This window comes from Tachysurus fulvidraco, chromosome 14 (genome assembly GCF_022655615.1).
Source record: "Tachysurus fulvidraco isolate hzauxx_2018 chromosome 14, HZAU_PFXX_2.0, whole genome shotgun sequence".
Classification (NCBI taxonomy): domain Eukaryota; kingdom Metazoa; phylum Chordata; class Actinopteri; order Siluriformes; family Bagridae; genus Tachysurus; species Tachysurus fulvidraco.
The window spans coordinates 23,472,193-23,492,245 of record NC_062531.1 but is presented as its reverse complement, the minus strand read 5'-3'; the positions used below and the strand labels follow the sequence as shown (position 1 = coordinate 23,492,245).

At 37.9% G+C, this 20,053-nt stretch overlaps 1 protein-coding gene and 1 long non-coding RNA gene across 4 annotated transcripts in view; both read right to left on the bottom strand.

The window, feature by feature from the left end:
• The window catches only part of LOC113645869 (anthrax toxin receptor 1-like), a 37,259-nt gene extending 28,782 nt beyond the window's left edge, over positions 1 to 8,477 (bottom strand). The window contains exons 1-4 of one of the 3 annotated variants that reach the window (XR_007137767.1): positions 8,316 to 8,477; positions 7,938 to 8,095; positions 1,748 to 1,819; positions 1,042 to 1,113 (exon numbers count right to left, since the gene is read on the bottom strand). Coding sequence is in view for 2 of the 3 variants with exons in the window: in XM_027151801.2 (XP_027007602.2) it covers positions 1,042 to 1,113; positions 1,748 to 1,819; positions 7,938 to 8,095; positions 8,316 to 8,399 (386 nt within the window). In the remaining variant the exon portion in view is untranslated. Of the gene's footprint in view, positions 1 to 1,041; positions 1,114 to 1,747; positions 1,820 to 7,937 lie in introns of all 3 variants that reach the window. The other 2 variants (XM_027151801.2, XM_027151802.2) reach the window with 2 other exon arrangements.
• A 9,665-nt stretch (positions 8,478 to 18,142) lies between these two features.
• LOC125138554 lies at positions 18,143 to 18,946 on the bottom strand. The gene is made up of 4 exons (XR_007137773.1): positions 18,875 to 18,946; positions 18,675 to 18,765; positions 18,488 to 18,596; positions 18,143 to 18,337 (listed from the first exon to the last, which is right to left on the bottom strand). It is a non-coding gene; the product is annotated as an uncharacterized LOC125138554 (long non-coding RNA).
• Positions 18,947 to 20,053: the final 1,107 nt, after the last annotated feature.

Here is a 20,053-nt window from a genome sequence, read left to right as displayed (position 1 = left end):
TTTTAAAAAAAGACTATCTTTGCCATACAGGGAAATATATGCTAAAAACTTGGCAAGACTATTTTTAGAGCAGTTGTTCTATTGTATCTTGAACATGAATCATTATCTATTTATAAAATTATACATGCAGCATTTTCTTGGCCAGCGGTAATCATGTAAAATTTCTTATGTGTTTAATGCTTATTTTCAACCTGATACTTTGCTATCAGTATTTATGGAGTCTAAGCTCCAACAATGACATATTTAGTTTGGAAACATGAGTTAAGTTACATTTCATTTCAATACTAAATTCAATTCAGTTTAAAAATAATGCATTTAACAATAGATTTTGTCACAGAGAAGATTTCCTCCTCCTCCTCCTCCTCCCCCTTCTCTTCTTCCTTCTCTTCTTCTTCTTCTTCTTCTTCTTCTTCTTCTTCTTCTTCTTCATCCATTTTCTACCGCTTATCCGAACTTCTCGGGTCACGGGGAGCCTGTGCCTATCTCAGGCGTCATCCTGCATTGAGGCAAGATACACCCTGGACGGAGTGCCAACCCATCGCAGGGCACACACACACACACTCTCATTCACTCACACACTCACACATTACGGACAATTTTCCAGAGATGCCAATCAACCTACCATGCATGTCTTTGGACCGGGGGAGGAAACCGGAGTACCCGGAGGAAACCCCCGAGGCAAGGGGAGAACATGCAAACTCCACACACAAGGCGGAGGTGGGAATTCGAACCCAAAAACCCTGGAGGTGTGAGGCGAACGTGCTAACCACTAAGCCACCGTGCCCCCCCCCCTCTTCTTCTTCTTCTTCTTCTTCTTCTTCTTCTTCTTCTTCTTGTTATTATAATCAATATGGTTGCCAATGTCATCTAATATAAAACAGAGTGCCTTGATAAGTCTTGGTGTTACTTATGTTTCACCCATTACAGCATCTCTGGGACATTTAAAAGTTCACTACTTCATTATCCAGTGTGATGTCCTGTAGGAACTAGCAAGATTAGCAAGTTAACCCTAGAAAATCTCACAGTAGCGCGTTCACTCACCTGTCCTCCGTTAGCCGCATGAGAATCCGGCCCTCTGTGGAAAATACGATGAAGGACATTCGAAGCTGTGGGCTGAGGGAAATAAGCAAATGAATTACTTGCCTAATGTAACTACATGATTCATATGTGAAACGGTGTTTCACATAAATTGTAACACAATTTACTTATTTGCGTTTTTTATTGGTAGCATGTGAGAGTTACATAACATTCAACATTAGAGTAACAAAACAATCAACCACAACAACAACAAAATCAACAAGAACCCTGGCATTTAAGGAAGGTTGGGCATTAAAATATTGTATTCGTTTTATTTATATATCAGTATTATATTATATACAACAATATTTCATCTGCCAGTTCCCACCCACCATCCAGCTCTTCTCTATCATGTTACTGTTACCAACCAAGACACCTGAACGCAACCATCTGCATCTTTTCAAACTGCTGTATCACAACACAGGGCAGTGAAACACTCTCTGCGGAAACTCTAGTCTGTCCCCTTCCACGGATACTCATGATGGGCTAGTATCACTGTGATTGACAAGGTGAGAGCTTACAGTATATACCCCCTCCCTTCCAGACCACCCAGCCAATCCTTGCTCCTTTGCCTCCAATACTTTCCTGTTGTTTTCCCTCTATGTCGATTTTACTCCAATAAGAATTCCCACTTATTCTTAAGCATCTTTGTGAGTTTAAATCATCTTACCTAATGAACTTATAAGCCAGATGTGCAACAAAATTATAGATCTCAGTCCAGTGATGCTGCACACTTCCAGACCTGCATAAAGGACCAGACACAGTGTTAGAGTAGCATATGTAGTAGTGTCACATAAAAAAATATCACAGTATATTCAAAGACATTGTATCAAATCATGAGTATGTAATAATAATAATAAATAAGACAGGGACTAAATTAGTCTTATTGTATATTCTAGTCTCATTTTTACAGAGTCATTAATTAGACATCTTTTCTAGCTTTGATATGAAACAACTGGTATTTTTTTCCCTTTTGGGTTAAATATAAATTTAATTTGAAATTCAGGCATTTTAAATTCTGACGTTTTATATTTCTGTCAAGCTGCTTTAAGACAAAGTCTATTGTAAGTCTAATGTGCTATACAACTAAAATTTTATCGAATTCAAGTCCTCTGGAAATTTCTAAATCCCCACTGAATTGCATTGATGAAAGTAATCAGTTTTCTTATTAAAAACAAAAAAATGGCTCCAAACCTATTGGGCCATTTATTTTTGCACCAAGCATGTCTCCCACAGCAAAAAAAAATGTTTTTCTTTTAAAAAAAAAACCTTTTAAAATGATTCAAAGAGCATGTGCTATAATGCAACCATATGCTTAAACCCAAAGCTCAGCCTTCTGGCTGTACCATGGTGAATGTTTGTGTGGCTGAAGTGTCTGAGCAAAAAGTCACTTAATGAAAAGAAAAAAAAAAAAAAAGATAATTGCCATGAGCTCATGATCTCATTATTGTGGTTCATGTTTTTTTTTTTCCTTTTAGAAATTACAGAAACCAGTCTGATGAATGGACCGATCTCTGATCCAGATGTGAAGATAAAATGTGATACATTCAACATACAGTATAAGACACACACGTGACATGACATGACATTTAGTCCTGATGTGTCTCTTGGCATCTGTCCAAGTGACATCTAATGTGAAATGTCTTCATAGCATCGAATTTATCCCAAGAAGAGTGCTTTACCTATTCGACTGAGTCATGTCATGATTTCCCAGGCATGAATGACTTCTCAGGCTGGGTCAGAGAGGACATTTTTATTTACTTTATTTTTTATAAGATAAATTACATGTTCTATCAGCTGGTCTTAATGGTAGACAGAAGGATAACGTATGATCTCAATCAACGGGTTTGTGCTGTTCATCAATAAAAAATTATTACACAAATATACACACTTAAAAGGTGTTTTTTTTTTTCTCAAGCATTTCGGGTCCATAAGAATCTACAGAGTTTAATATTCCTTTCTGTTTCTCCATCTAAAATAACCAGCAAAGACATAAAGTGCTCACAAGTCAAAGTTTAGAAAAAAACTGGTGTGGTCAGAAAAAGTGACAAAATGGTTACAAACAGATGCACCAACTCATTCTGCTGTTTTCCTTTGTTACTAAGATACAACTGCGTCCCTATGCAGAGCCAGCTGCCAAAAAAAGGGCCAACACTTTGGAACATCTGGATCTCATGGTGAAACGGGCTCAAGAAAAGTAGAAATGAAAACTAGGAGAAAAGAGAATGAGAAATAAATGCAAGTGTAAAGATGAACACAAACAAGTTGTCAGTCACAACTGGACAAAAGAAAGCATTCAGTATGTCCAGATTATGTGAAACATAACCAAGCTAAAGTATGTGTATAAGTTTATATATCTGCCATAAAGAAGCAAAAAACTGGACTATTTTTAACGTTATGTAACGTAATTGATATAGTGTTGACCTCTGTGAGATCTGGTGAAGAACTGGGTGTCAAAAACATAGTATGAAGAGTATACAGTAGTTTTCAATGTTTTTGAAGTTTTGGAGCATTTTCCTGAAAATGCTACTGCGGAACATATTGTTACATGGTGCTTGTTTTCTAAATGGCCACGTTTTTCATTCATTCATCCGACCATTCATTTATTCATTCATTCATTCATTGATCTTCTAGTGCTTTATTAATGTCAGGGTGGTAGTGGATACAACAGGAACACCAGGTGCTAGGTGGAGATACAGAGCTGCTGTTAATGGGACACAGAGGCTTTGACAGACAGAGACACACACACAAACACACATGCATGCACACACACGCATGCACACACACATGCATGCACACACACACACACACACACACACACACACACATGCATGCACACACACAAACACAAGTTTTTATCTCTCTCTCTCTCTCTCTCTCTCTCTCTCTCTCTCTCTCTCTCTCTCTCTCTCTCTCTCTCTCTCTCTCTCTCTCTCATTTAAGGCCCATTCCAAACAACAACTCCTCTACAAGGAGCCCAGAACTCACAGCAAAACAACATGGAGAAAAAATAACTTTTTTTGTACTCAAATTTGTACTCAGGCTCAGAAACAGTGGAGTTGTGATGCAGCAGCATACACCGCATCAACATATATACAGTATGACATGCAAGTGTAGTGTTTAATGAACTTCAGTCCTTTCATTGTAACTGTTGAGCTAATTACAGTATAACGATTTAAACTAAGTCATGGTTTGGACAATTACACTCAGTACTGTTCATAAATATGTATAGAAACAATGAGATTACAACAAGCACTTTAATATAAACATGTGAAGTAAACCAGAGAGCTGTCAGAGCCACTATTATAGAAAATGAATCACCATCTTCTGACCAATCAGATTCAATTTAACAACATTTACAGTATAATATCCCTATAACACCAGCTGTACCTCTACATCAATTTGGGACATTTATCTACATCCCACATCTCTACTGTAGGATTGTAAAGTCCATCCGTGCCTAAAAAAGGACAAAAACTGTTTTTGCCTTCCATAAGGTGAAATAAAAAGGTTGTATAAAGGTTCCTATCTGGACAAAAAAAGAACCAAACCAAAATAAATCTTTGAAATGTTTCAAATACAATGATAAGTTTGTGCTCAGTAAAAAAAAAAAAAAAGACAGGTAAAATTCCATGACTTTACAAATATGATACAAAATGTATATATATTTTTTAATTATTTTGCTTAAAGGCGAGGTAAGGACTTCAATAATATGTGTTATACAGTATATGTTTGGCCTACAAAATTCGTCAAATGTATTTTTTTACCATGCAGATAAGTGGCGCGAGTTGTGAGCATGCGCTTACCTCAGAAACAACAAAACAATACTGCTAATACTGTTTTTTTTTTTTACGAATATCTGGTTGAAATGCGATCCACTTATGTCTGATACAGAACCAAAAGCGTTGCAGCGTAAAACGTTGACTGCCTCCAAGCAGCTACTGCAATTATAACCAGATGCTGTTCCATTTGTCTATCCATTAATTCAGCCTGTCTCTGGTCCTGGCTCGGACCCCTGCACTAATCCTTTGGTTTCTTAACGTTCTTATACAATTAACAATCAACCTTATAATGAAATCAAGATGTTATCTCAGCAGGATAATTCAAAGCTTTAACGCAAAAATGTGTTATTAAATCTGACTAAATCCAGTATTTTTCAAATGAATAGGCTAGTAAATATTTTCTTAGTTAGCATGATGAAGAGGGAGTGTGTAAAATAAAGAGAAAGGAAAAAGAAAGAATAACATTTTTGTCTATTGGGAAGTAATAAGGCTTTTACTTTTTGTAAAAGTTTTTTTATATACTAGTCCAAAGGCATTGCAACCCTTTGATGATGTTTTCTTAATATTCACATAGAATAAGAGCACTAAACGTTAAACAGCATGCATAGCTAAAATACAGATTGTTCTTCATTCTTCCATGGATTACCTAAAGCGGTTGGTTTGTTCATCACCAGGAACAGAAGAGTTGTTAAATAAATAAATGATATTTATTTCTATATTCGGTTTTCAACATTAATTAAAATTTAATCCTATATTATAAGTCTTACATAACAGACCGCAATTTGGTTTGCAGTAGGTTTGTTAGTTTGTTAGTGACATTTTTTTCTGGCAAAGATGTGTTAAACACTGGACAAGACTATACTAAAAAAAAATGCTGCTGTAATCATAAAGTCTGTTGTTTGCTCATCCCAGGACTGTACATTTTATTACCCACTCTTTATTACCGAACACCTGTCCAAGATATTTCATACTTTTTAACTTTATGTAATTGTACAATTCTACTGTTAAAAGTACTATACAAATAAATTTCAGTTGAATTGATTCACCAAAGAAATGCAAATTTAGATTATAGTATATTCATGTCAAGCAAAGTTGGAGAAGCACCACCAATTTAACTCTTGGGTGTAAAGGTTTGGCCAAACAAATATTGGTTAACTTTCTTCCTGTAACTCTTATGTATAGTTTTGATCCTTTAATTTCCCTAGCAACTGTATGCTTGTCATGCTGAGTAACATCAAGAATCAGAAAGAGTAAGGGCGATATGCATAGCATAGATCATCATCATCATCATCATCATCATCATCATCATCATCATCAGCAGCAGCAGCAGCAGCAGCATCCGAAGAAGCAGCAGCAGCAAACTTAATCATGGTCAAAGTTGCAGTGGATCCTAGGAATGAACCAGGAATACAGCAGTCCATCAATAGTTTATGTGTATATTAATAAAAATAAAACCCTGGTTATAAGATATAGGTTGATGGCATCCTAAATCTGTAACCCAGTGAACCAGAGATAAAGTATTCATTGATAAAGACTTCAAAGAAATTTTGTACGTCACTCTGGATAAGGGTTTCTGCCAAATGCTGTAAATGTAAATGTAAATTATTTGTGTTGGTGAGGTGGGAGGAAAATGGAGGTATACCCAGAATTGAACCTTGGATCCTGGAGCTTTGTAGTATTAACCCCATTCCCTTAAAAATGAAGCTGCCAGGAAGAACCAAAAAAGGGGCTTTTCATAAAGACACCTAAGAAGAAACAGGTTTGGTTCCCCAAAGAGTTTTTCAATGAATGGTGCTTAAAAGAACCAGTTTTTCATAGTGCCATAAAGAATTTTATTGTCTGAATTTTATTATCTGAAGAAACTTTTCTCCAATAGAAAGAATGGAAAATTATATATATATATATATATATATATATATATATATATATATATATATATATATATATATATATATATATATATATATATTTGGATATTAATTATTGTAAGGATGTTTAAGGTCCTTCATAGAGCCATATGTCATGACAAAGAACCTTTATTGGATCAGAAGATGGAAATGAGATCCATGAAGCGTAGCCTGTGGGTCAGTACATTTTTTATTGGTTTTAAGGAATCATAAACCACATATCAAATGTATTATATTTATGATTATTGATTAGAAATGAATAAACAATGCTCATTATGAGACCCCTGGATCCAAGAGGATTTAAAACCCTTGCTGTAAGTGCATGTCATTGCATGGAAAGTTGATATTTTTTATTGTAAGCTATAGCGGGCACTGGCACGTAGAATTCAGTATGACTGCACTGTCTCATACAAGGCATCACAGTTTTAGGATGCAGTAAATATGGCAAAGAGGAAGTGGTTAACAGGAAGTAATTGTTTCATCAGGTGAGAATAACAAAATGCATTTTTAAGAAGAAGCCTTCATCTTTTATCCAACAGTGACAGCTTGGTGGTGCTGGGGCTTGAACCACCAACCTACTCAACAACAACCATGACCCGCAACCATATTAGCTACCAGCAATTCAGCTTTCCTTTGACACCAAACTCCTCCTACATTTACTGATTACTCCTAATCACTGCTGATCTCAACCATGAAGTAGGAGTTCAGTCACAATATATTCTTAAGAAAGGAAGAAAGAAAAAGAAAGAACGAAAGGATGGATGGAGGGAGACTGTAAAGAAAGAAAGAAAGAAAGAAAGAAAGAAAGAAAGAAAGAAAGAAAGAAAGAAAGAAAGAAAGAAAGAAAGAGTGGAGGGAGACTGTAAAGAAAGAAAGTAATTGAGAAAGAAGGAAATTAAGAAAGAAAGAAAGAAAGAAAGAAAGAAAGAAAGAAAGAAAGAAAGAAAGAAAGAAAGAAAGAAAGAGTGGAGGGAGACTGTAAAGAAAGAAAGTAATTGAGAAAGAAAGAAGGAAATTAAGAAAGAAAGAAAGAAAGAAAGAAAGAAAGAAAGATAGAAAGAAAGATGGAGGGAGATTTGGAAAAAAGATCCCAGCATTCATCAGATCATCAGGATTCTGCTTGGCTTTCCTTTAATCGTCTATCATTATTTGAGTTGCAAAGAAAACTTACTTATCCAAGACGAAGTAGAGGTCAAAACCTCCATAGCAGGACGGTGTTGCTACTCCTTCATCTGGAGATAAACCCACATTCCCATCAGCAATCCACACCAGCAAGAAACACAGCAACAACTCTATCCACCATATCTTCCACTTAGTGTGAGCCATGGTCTTGATATGACAAAACAAAAGAAAGGAAATCTTGAAGCATAAGTCTGAGAATGATGTCTTTTTCACTGCAGGTACTCCACACTGCAACCTGAGATTGGGTCAAACCATCCTGGGAATAGTTTTGCGTGTCTTTAAAGTTCCAGAAGCAATTAAGGATGCTTAAGTAATGGATAAAAAACAAAACAAAACAAAACAAAACAAAAGCACAACGACAATTTACCAGATGATGCAGGAATGTGGTCCAGGAATGTGAGCTAAGATAACCGGTTGTTTTAAAAAAGGAAAAAAAAAAACTTTTTTGCATGCACAAATAAACACAGACATGTACTGGACGGAATCAAGCACCTCACTGACCCAGTTTCTCAGCATTCAGCATTAGTAGGAATGAGAGAGAGAGAGAGAGAGAGAGAGAGAGAGAGAGAGAGAGAGAGAGAGAGAGAGAGAGAGGACGAGGTGGGAGTGTGTGTATGATTGTTCATCACTGTCTTTCAGTCAGTATCCCCACATTTTCCATCTTCTTTCCAAAACAGATAGAAAAAAAAGTTTGTCTATAAGAGTGAAAATGTACTGGGTGTGTAGTGCTAGTGCCACCTAATGCCAGAGAGCAGCAATGGCTGACTCTCTCTCTCTCTCTCTCTCTCTCTCTCTCTCTCTCTCTCTCTCTCTCTCTCTCTCTCTCTCTCTCTCTCTCTCTCTCTCTGTGTGTGTGTGTGTGTGTGTGTGTGTGTGTGTGTGTGTGTGTGTGTGTGTGTGTATAAACAAAAACCGTTTGGTCGGACTAAAAATTATCAGTATATATAAAATCATTTTCAACCATTCCAAAGAAATTTCCTGTACAAGTTTAAAATCATGAAGCACATACACCTTGTTACTTTTTCCCTAATGAGGTTGGTATATATCTGCATAAGAAAAAACCTGAATAACTTTTTTAAAAATGTATAATTGTAAAAATTTCACGTCGCTGTTGGTTTCCACCTTGAACTGCACTTCTCATGACTCATGAAACACCAGTTCGAAATCACAATTGTCCTTTAAAAAATACGGACTTTCAAACAAATAAAAAAATCTTTGCGGGATTTCTGTAATCCATTATTGCTTTATTGTTGTATAGAATTATGTCATGACATAACCTCTTCTGGGGGAGTTGGGTTCCGATAGTGGCGCGACGTTACTTAACTGGTATGCTATTTTATGTTTGTCGGTAGAACACCATTTTTTTCCAGTGCCGTAACTCTATCTGGATTATGCTCATTAAGGAGAGGGTTTACATTAGTTTTCCTTGGCCACTACGGCTTTGATGAAGCATGTAAAACAGTGGAGCACCTGATGTTATGTCCAACGCAGAGGGCTTGCTTCGTGACCAGTTTGAGCATGTGTTAGATGGTGCACTCCGTAGGGAGCTGAAGCAGATTGTCCCTCAACAACCCACAGCTACCTTGCTGACAGTGCGAGGGGAGGCCAACCGGTGGGAAAGGGAAGGTCTATCTGGGGGAACAGTTTAACCAACTCTCTCGGACAGTGGCGTCTTTGCAGGGCCCTAAAGCATATAGTCGGCCTTCATGTAAGAAATCGGTACTTTGTCATTGATGTCAACAGCCAGGTCATTTCACTAGAGAGTAAGGGTGAACGGGTTAGGTTTCATGCTCGTGCCAGTTCTGTTACCGTTCTGTCCCATAAGGTTGCCAGGGTGCCATGCTCTTTACAGCCGCTGGAAACCTAAAGCCCACTGAGCCCTTTAGCCACGGTTCAGGTGGGGTAATGACTGGCTCACAGATGGGTAAGTTGTCAAGCTTAATGTTGGCCTGTCCACCAGTCGGCCAGTGTTGATTGGTGGAGCCATGGTTCCCTGTTTGATACTACGTCTTTGGTGTCAACCATAAGTTTATTTTTAGAGCAGTTTGAAACTTGGGTCCCAATCCTCTACACATGTCAGTGGCTGCAACTTTGTGCTGCCAATGGCTTGGAAATTCTTGGAGTTGCATGTGGTGTTGTGTTAAAAAATTATGCCAGATTCCCTGATGTGGGATTTTGGTTGTAAAGGACCCCCAGAAGTTTTATCCTGTACTCCAGGTGTTTTTGGGATGAATGTTATTGGTCATATTGTTACCAGGAACTGTTTGATACTTATTGCAACTCCCTTTTTAAGTTGGCAGTTGTGTCCCAGGCTCCTGGTTTGGTTAAGAAGGCTCTAGATAAGTGTCATCAATCAGCTGTTAGACCTCAGGGAGTTCGTGTTGGCATGGTGATGGTAGGTGGTACTGGTGTGTATACCCGGTGGGGTGATGAAATTTGTTGCCGGTAAGCTCTAACTGGCTTGCTGATTCAGCCATGATATTTGAGCCACCAGAGGATGGATTGGTGGCCACCTCATGCCTGGTCATAGGTTGTCCGAGGTACAACCTATGTTCCGGTAGTTAATGTTGGGACCACAGACATGCTTTATACTTGTATTGGCCTGGGTTCATAAAGTTCAGGTGGTTACTTTATTTCCGGGTGTTCAGGAGGTGAGGCCTATTACAGCAAAAGTCGCAGAGAAGTGGCATCTACTGTAGCTCGATGATATTGTGATTTCTACCTCTGTTACACAGCATCTTCAGTGGCTGGAAGTGGTCTTAATTCGGTTGCAGTCAGCGGGGCTTAAGGTGAAGTTGGAGAAGTGTGTGTTTTTCCAACAGAAGGTTAGTTACTTGGGTCATGTTATCTCCAAAGAGGGGGTCTCAACTGACCCCTCAAAGATTGAAGCCTTTACTAAGTGGCAGCGTCCTTGCCATGTGTCAGAACCCTGGTCTTTTCTTGGGTTTGCTAGCTATTACCGGCGGTTGGTGTTGGCCTATGCTGATTTCACCTTCCTTTTCATTCTGAAGGTGGATGTGAGTTACCAAGGGTCTCAGAGATGTTCCTTCCTAGGAGCAGGGTGGTAGAATTAAACCCATGGCTTATGTCAGCAGCCTATGGCCCACTGAGCACAACATGACCATGACTATAGCTTCATGAAGTTGGAGTTTTTGGCACTCAAGTGGGCCATGACCAAGAATTTTTTGTGAAGATTTGTTGGGTCATAAGTGTGTGGTTTTCACTGATAACAGCCCACTTAGTTATATCCACCTGGCCTTTAATTTTGAAATCGAGTATAGGTTGGGCCGCAATAACAAAAATGCAGATACCCTTTCCCCGCAGTATATGTCGAGATTTAGCTTAGCTGAGCATGTCCTTTCTGGTACGTCTGTTCCAGCAGTCCTTCAGCAGGCAGCCAGGCATTAATCTGCATGGTCAGCCAGTGTCTCATGGGATTGTTGTGGATGAAGCCACCCAGAGACTGTCATGCCTTCTTTGGAACCAATGTTGTATGGTCTGGTCTTTATAATCAGGTCTGTGCTGAACTCAGTGCAACCAAAAGCTCCTAAGGAACTAACAGGTCATCATAGGCTCTATTATAAACTGTTGTAGAAAGGACATTATTTACTGTAGAGTGTCACCCAAATGAGGATCGGTTCCCTTCCAAACCTTTAGAACACAGAACTTTATTCTGAAAATCTTACACAGTATAAGCAAATGCATAGGTCTAATGTAAATATACCAACTATTCTGCTTTTAACTAGTTTTGTTATAGACAAATTATTTCCCAAATATTCATAAATATTCATGCTTATATGCACATGATAAGGATTGACACATATTTATATATTTTACCCAGAAGGCACAGTAGCTTATTGGATAGCATATTTGCCTTGCACCTTTATTGTTGGGATTCCTGCCTCCACCCTATGTATGCAGAGTCTGTTTCATATCCCTGTGCTTCAGGGGTTTCTTCTGTATACTCTGTATATTATTTGATTTTGAACCAAATACAAATGTATTTGTATAGCACTTTTAACAATAGACAATGTCACAAAGCAGCTTTACAGAACATAAACATGAAACAAAAGGTAAATATAAAGATTAATATAATACAAAAAAATCAAGATTAACATGACATGTAATTTTCTCTGATAAGACAGAAATGCTACTTATCGGTCCAAAAACTTATCGGTCCAAAAACCAGTACATAGAAGCTCTGACACTTCAACTTCCATTTAGAGGATGTAAACTTGTCTTTTGAAAATCATATCACCCAAATTGCAAAACCAGCCTTCTTCCACCTTAGAAATATTGGCAAGCTAAGAAACATCCTATCTTTAGCTGATGTAATGACGCATCGTAAGGCTGATGATCCATTTGCAGCTTATAATGACCAATCTCGTAAACAACAGGCACAGGTCAAAGAAGGCAAACACAATATAGGCAGGCAGAAGGTCAGGGCAGAAGGTCAGGGCAGGCGGCAAACAATCAATAAACCAAAGACAGAAACTAGAGACAAACAGGTAAATGCTCAGAATGACCGCAATGGCTGATCGAGACTTCGCACTGGGGTAAAGTTCAAGTTCAGCTTACATAGCGTTGGAAATCAGAAACAGCTGGCGGCGTAATTAGCCCTGGTGCGGGGATTATGGAAACTGCAGTCCGGAAACGACTAATACTCCAGAGACTGATGCTGAGATGTTAGTTCATGCATTCATGCCCTCTAGACTTGTCTACTGTAATGCATTACTAGGTGGTTGTCCTGCATCTTTAATAAATAGGCTACAGTTAGTCCAAAATGCAGCTGCCAGAGTTCTAACCAGGACAAGAAAATATTATCATATAACCCCAATTTTATCCTCTTTACCATGGCTACCTGGTATATACTGTATAGAAATGATTACAAACTGCTGCTACTTATGTTACAATCCTTCATGGTCTCCGAGATCACAAAACTCAGGACGTCTGGTAGTTCCCAGAATATCTAAGTCTACTAAAGGTCGTAGAGCGTTTTTGTATTTAGCTCCCAAACTTTGGAAAAGTCTTCCTGATAGTGTTTGGGGCTCAGACACACTTTCCCAGTTTAAATGTAGATTAAAATCTTATCTCTTTAGTCAGGCGTACACTTAATATTTTCCATAATATTGTGCTTTAATACATCTGACCACATGCACATTATCATCTAGTGCTTGCTAATATTATGAAGAGTAGCTACTGTATGTTAATCCCTCTCCACTGTTTGTCTCTCTGGAGCTGGTACATCTCTAAATGTCTCAGGATCCTCACATGGTTGGCCTCATCTCAGTGAAGGTCCAAAATCTTCATAACATGGAAGACAATCAGAGCTGGTACAATTTCTGGATGCCTCGGGATGGGTAGGAAGAGAGTAACTGCTGTTGATAACATTTGCACGCACTAGATGATAATGTGCATGTACTAGAGCACAGGATTATGGGAAGTGTTATATGTATGCTTGTATGCTTGCACATAGCATTTTAATTTACATTTAAACTGGGAAAGTGTGTCTGAGCCCTAAAAACTGCCTGGAAGGTTATTTCAAAGTTTGGGATCTAAATACAAAAACACCCTTCCAACTCAGACTCTACATACTGTATGCACAGAAGACATTTCACTAGCATCACTAGCAGGCAGATCAAGTGATAGAGCATCTATAAAAAATTACATAATTTTATTTTATTTAATGTTTTCTTATACTTTAAAAAACAAAGGCTAGATAACTTTTATAGGCATGAAAATGTCGTCACTGCCGATTACCACCTGGACTCCACTTCCCGGGATTCACCACTACACCACAGCACCCATGAAACACCAGTTTGAAATCACTCCCTTTAAATAATACAGACTTTATACTGCAAAATTGTGCTCCTAGCTAGTTGTAGTGAAGTGTTTTGTGTCTGCGTGTGCTTCCCTTCACCGTAGAAGTCGACGCCTTTTTTCCTCATCCTTAATGTCATTTATTATCCCAATCAGGATTTTTGTTCTTTTAATGTCTTCTAATGTGCTTTTCCTTTCATTTTATAATAATATTATTAATAAATTATAGGTAGCTGCTGCTGCTGAAAAGAAAACAAAAAACTGCATAATTTGCAAAAAACATTGTTGCTTTATTTATCTTCATTATTTATTTCATGACATTGTATAAAATGAGTTTCATCATTTGATTAATCACAGTTGAACAACATGAAGACTCAAATCCGTCATTGTAAATTTCTGGATTTATTTTCCAGCTGTGCTGCTATTCAAGTTCGTTTGCAATTTCCTGCTGCATCTCTTGTTCTGAATATAAATATATGAGAAAACAGACAAACAATTTAACACAAAAGAGAATGTCAGAGGATTTGTAGATGATTGTGTGTTTAAAACAATTATACAATATACTAGAAATGGTCATCCTGTGCTTGTATTATCACTGTTGTGTTTAATTACCCCATAGAGCAGGACTTAGGACCAGGCTGGCATTTGCAAAAGTGACATTTGCTGTTCACCCAGGTTTGTCCAGGACCGTACACTTTATTATCAATACTATCACGACAAGCGAAGAAAACTGAAAAAAGAAAGAAGTTATGGCAGCTCAATATGAACAGACATGATCACAGCATGACATCTACATGTGTTTATTTACCTGCAGCGTTGGTCACAGAAATGACTGCAAACAGGACAAAACACAAGAGCATGGCCTTCTTCATCATGGACTGTCCAACAAAACAAGTAAATAAAGTAAATAAATATCAGCATGACATGTAAATATATATAGATCAGAATCACAAACAATCCCAATAATGTTGGAATGCACACTCACTGTTTCGAAGTTAAGTCTGGATGATCCGATACTCCAAAGTCTGCAACTGAAATCTGTCTTTATATACAGCAGAATAGGGGGCTGTAACATGCATGTTAATATGACTTTGTTAGTCTAATTATAATGTTTATATAAGGAGTTGGTCTTTGTTTGTCTATACTGGTAACATACCATGTATGCCAAATTAAACTGGCTAGAAAACGGGAGTGGGTTGTGGGTGGGTCTTTGTAGGTACAATTTCCATTTAATTTGTTTTACATGACCAAGAAGAAGACAATTTCTGCATATGCTATTTTAACTGAAATGTTTTATGACATTTGTAGTATTTGAATTCAGAGGTTATTATGAAGGTTGTTTTGTGTATTGATTAAGAGGTTTTTCTCTTCAAAGTCCTCGTAAGGTTGAAACTGATGGTATTTGTCACACTGTACAACACAGTCCCAAGAGTTCACCATCAGACTGTAAATTAACATGTTCTCCAGATTACACTGCAAAGGCTCTGAGATTAAAGAAAAATGCTCCTCTTCTCTCAATTAATTAACTGTGGTATGTGAACCTTGGTACAATATCACTATTATGTGAGCTTGAGATAATAAGTATATTTTCCTAACATTAACGTTGTTTGAATTTCAGTTGCAGTATGTATTAAAAGTAATGTCCCTCCAGCGTGTCCTAGGTCTTCCCCGGGGCCTCCTCCGGGTTGGACAGGCCCGGAATACCTCCCCAGGGAGGCATCCAGGAGGCATCCGAAACATATGCCCGAGCCACCTCAGCTGACTCCTCTCGATGTGGAGGAGCAGCGACTCTACTCTGAGCTCCTCCCGAGTGACCAAGCTCCTCACACTATCTCTAAGGGAGCGCCCAGCCACCCTGCGGAGGAAACTCATTTCGGCCGCCTGTATCTTGTCCTTTCGGTCATGACCCAAAGCTCATGACCATAAGTGAGGGTAGGAACGTAGATCGACTGATAAATAGAGAGCTTCCCCTTGCGGCTCAGCTTGTTCTTCACCACAACAGACCGGTATATCGACCACATCACTGCACCGATCCGCCTGTCGATCTTCCACTCCATCCTTCCCTCACTCGTGAACGAGACCCCAAGATACTTAAACTCCTCCACTTGAGGCAGGAGCTCTCCACCAACCTGGGACAAAGAAACATAAGACAAAAAGACAAAGAAAAATCTATGTAAAAATACAAAAGGTTGAAGACTTGGTTTAAGAGTTGAATGACTTAAATATGAGTGACTAGAAGAAGACAATGAGGAATCAGACGCTGTGCCTACAGCTATATATGGTTGAAATGACAATAAAAGCTTCTTGAATTGACTTGACCCTCATGTGTATTATAGTCTTTGTGAAGTAATGTACTAAACAGAGTAACAGAGTACATCGTACTTCATTACAAAGTATTTCAATTACTTTAGAACACAGAACTTCATTCTGAAAATCTTTCCCAGTAAAGAAATGCATAGGTTTAATGTAAACATACCAACTATTCAGGGTGGACAGATAATTATTTCCTGAATATTCATAAACATTTATCCTTAAATCCACATAATGATGATAAACATATATTTATATATTTTATCCAGAAGGCACAGTAATTTATTTGATAGCATATTTGCCTTGCACCTCTAGTGTTGGGATTCTCACCTTCACCCTATGTATGCAGAGTTTGTTTGATTTCCCTGTGCTTCAGGGGTTTCCTCTGTATACTCTGTATATTATTTGATTTTGAACCAGTCGAAAGATATTTGCTGTGAGCTTGTTGATGTCTCTAAATTGGCCATGTGTGTACCTTGCCCAGATGTCTCTTCAACACTCTCATCATAATTATAATGGCACAAGGACCATGAAATATAGGAAATAATATTTCACCTTACAAAACCAGATTCTTCTCATCCTCCTGTGATAAGCCTCCAGTATTTCATAGGCTGTCACCTAGATATCCTTCAGCTCAGAGCTGGTTATCCAGCAGATTTATTACAATACCTGCTCCTGATTGTTGAGCATGTTTCTATTAAAATGATTACGGACATCACTGTAATGATAAAAACATAATACATGAATAACATTTTGTATTGTGTAAGATTTTGACATCTTCGGTAAGATCATCAGGGTCTTTCATGATTGCAGAAGAAATATTAATCTTCAATTTTTTCTGTATCGTAGTAAAGCTGTCCACTGGTGAATGGGTAATACTTGTCTAATAATGTAGTTTGTATAACCCCAAACTTTTCTAATATATTTAGATGAACATTGGTACCCATGACAGCCAAACTATACTAAGATGAAGCAATACAAGCAAGAGATACAGTACAATCGTAATCAGAGCGCAGTTAGTTGTTGATCATTTACCACTTTAAGCAGCACTATCTCTGTATTGTGATGAGGCCTTACACTTGATTGAAAGATATCGTTTATGTGACTGCTGTGCAAGTAAAGTTTGACTGTTGAACTAAAAATAGACTGTCGAACCATTTCAAGAATACCAAAGATAAAGGCAAGGTTTAATTCTGACCTAGAGTTTGACAGCCAACAAGCGTCAAAGTTATTTTTCAATCATTGGTATAATAATCTGCTAGCTTAAATAGTTTATCTGTCAGAAATTAAATTACATTTAAGATAAATTTAAGTAAACTGAGTAAACACTGAGTTTCTTTTCTGAACTCTTGCGCATGGTTTTGCTGGAATAGTATCTTCAGAATCTCAAAATATGCTGTAGCATTTGTTGTGTATGTATCTTGTTTTTCTTTTGTTACTGCTTTGTCTTTCATTCACTAGTTCTTGGGCAATGACTGAGGTTTGTTAAATGAAAGGAAAATGGGGTTGTCTGCATGTGGGTGTTTTTTTAGTTTTTATCACTTAAAATATACAGCACACTCAGACTCTATGTACTGTATGCACAGAAGACATTTCACTAGCATCACTAGCAGGCAGATCAAGTGATAGAGCATCTATAAAAATTTACATAATTTTAATTATTTTATTTAATGTTTTCTTATACTTTAAAAAAACAAGGCTGGATAACATTTATGGACATGAAAATGTCATGTCACTGCCAGTTTCCACCTTGGATTCCACTTCCCAGGATTCACCACTACACCACAGCACCCATGAAACATCAGTTTGAAATCACACCCTTTAAATAATACAGACGTTAGACTGCAAAATTGTGCTCCTAGCTAGTTGTAGTGAAGTGTTTTGAGTCTGTGTGTGCTTCCCTTCACCGTAGAAGTCGACGCCTTTTCCCCTCATCTTTAATGTCATTTATTATCCCAATCAGGATTTTTGTTCTTTTAATGTCTTCTAATGTGCGTTTCCTTTCATTTTATTAATAAATTATAGGTAGCTGCTGCTGCCCAAAAAGAAAACAAAAAAACTGCATAATTTGCATAATGCATTGTTGCTTTATTTATCTTCATTATTTATTTCATGACATTGTATAAAATGAGTCTCATCATTTGATTAATCACAGTTGAACAACATGGAGACTCAAATCCGTCATTGTAAATTTCTGGATTTATTTTCCAGCGGTGCTGCTATTCAGGTTTCTTGCACTTTCCAGCTGCATCTCGTGTTCTGTAAATAAATATATGAGAAAACAGACAAAGAACTTAACAAAAAAGAGAATGTCAGAGGATTTGTAGATAATTGTGTGTTTAAAACAGTTATACAATATACTAGAAATGGTCATCCTGTGCTTGTATAATGTCTGTTGTGTTTAATTACCCCATACAGCATTTCATAGTTCCAGGCATGCATGTGCAAAACTGACATTTGCTGTTCACCCACTTCTGTCCAGGACTGTACACTTTCTTTTCATCGGCACAAATGAGAGCTGAAAAAAGAAAAACATTATGGCATCTCAGTATGAACAGACATGAGCACAGCATGACATCTACATGTGTTTATTTACCTGTTCGCTGTTGCGTGCATTGAGCAGCGGCGGTCACAGAAATGACCGCAAACAGGACAAAACACAAAAGCATGGCCTTCTTCATCATGGACTGTCCAACAAAACAAGTAAATAAAGTAAATAATTATATCAGCATGACATGTAAATATATATAGAGCAGAATCACAAACAATCCCAATAATGTTGGAATGCACACTCACTGTTTCGAAGTTAAGTCTGGATGATCCGATACTCCAAAATCTGCAACTGAAATCTGTCTTTATATACAGCAGAAAAGGGGGCTGTGACATGCATATGTTAATATGACTTTGTTAGTCTAATTATAATGTTTATATAAGGAGTTGGTCTTTGTTTGTCTATACTGGTAATAAACCACATGTTTGCCCAATTAAATTGTTTAGAAAAAGGGAACTAGGTGGATGGGGCTTGGTGGGAACACTATCCTTTATCATTTGAAACAAGGCGGCCTACAGCACATGCATTACTCTGAGATGTGACATCCCCAAGCCATACTCCATGCTGAGAAAAATGTACAGTTTCCTGCCTCAATGACTCTCGTCCTGTCGCACTCAAACCCATCGTTATGAAGTGCTTCAAGAAGCTCGTTATGAGGCACATCAAGACCCAGTTACCACCCTCACTGGACCCCCTACAGTTTGCATATTGTCCAAACCGCTCCACGGACGATGTTATTGCCACAGCCCTTTATTTAGCCCTCACCCACCTGGACAATAAAGACACTTATGTACGAATGCTGTTCATAGACTTTAGTTCAGCATTCGCTGTTCTGTGTATTGTCTTTCTTGTCTTGTCTTGTAATTTTTTGTCTGCACTGTCCTTTGTCCTGCACTGTCTAGTTTGTCTTATTTGTATTGGGCTGCAATTTTGCCCCACTTTGCACAATTGCACTTTATATGGCTAAGACGTACTTACTACGTCCTTAGCTCTGTCTTTGCTTTCATGCAGCACCACAATCCTGGAGAAACGTTGTCTCATTTCACTGTGTACTGCAACAATTATATATGGTTGAAATGACAATAAAAGCTCCTTGATTTGACTTGTAGCTCAAGTGTATTATAGTCTTTGTGAAGCAATGTATTTAACAGAGTAACAGTACATTGTACTTCATTACAAAGTACTTCAATGGCTTTATGTAGCAAGGTAACAAAGAGGGGCGGGGTCTCTAACCCTATTACGGATTGCCAATAAGCCACGCTTATTTAAAGGACAGGCGAAAGTGAAGGGTCCTGTTAGCAATTGCCCAGTGCTCGGCTTGTAGCTGTGTGGGACCGTGAGTCCCGGTATATTTCCCCCGGTATAAGTATTTTACTGTTTTTAGCATGTGATAGTTTGAAACTCAGGATCATTGTGGATTTGTT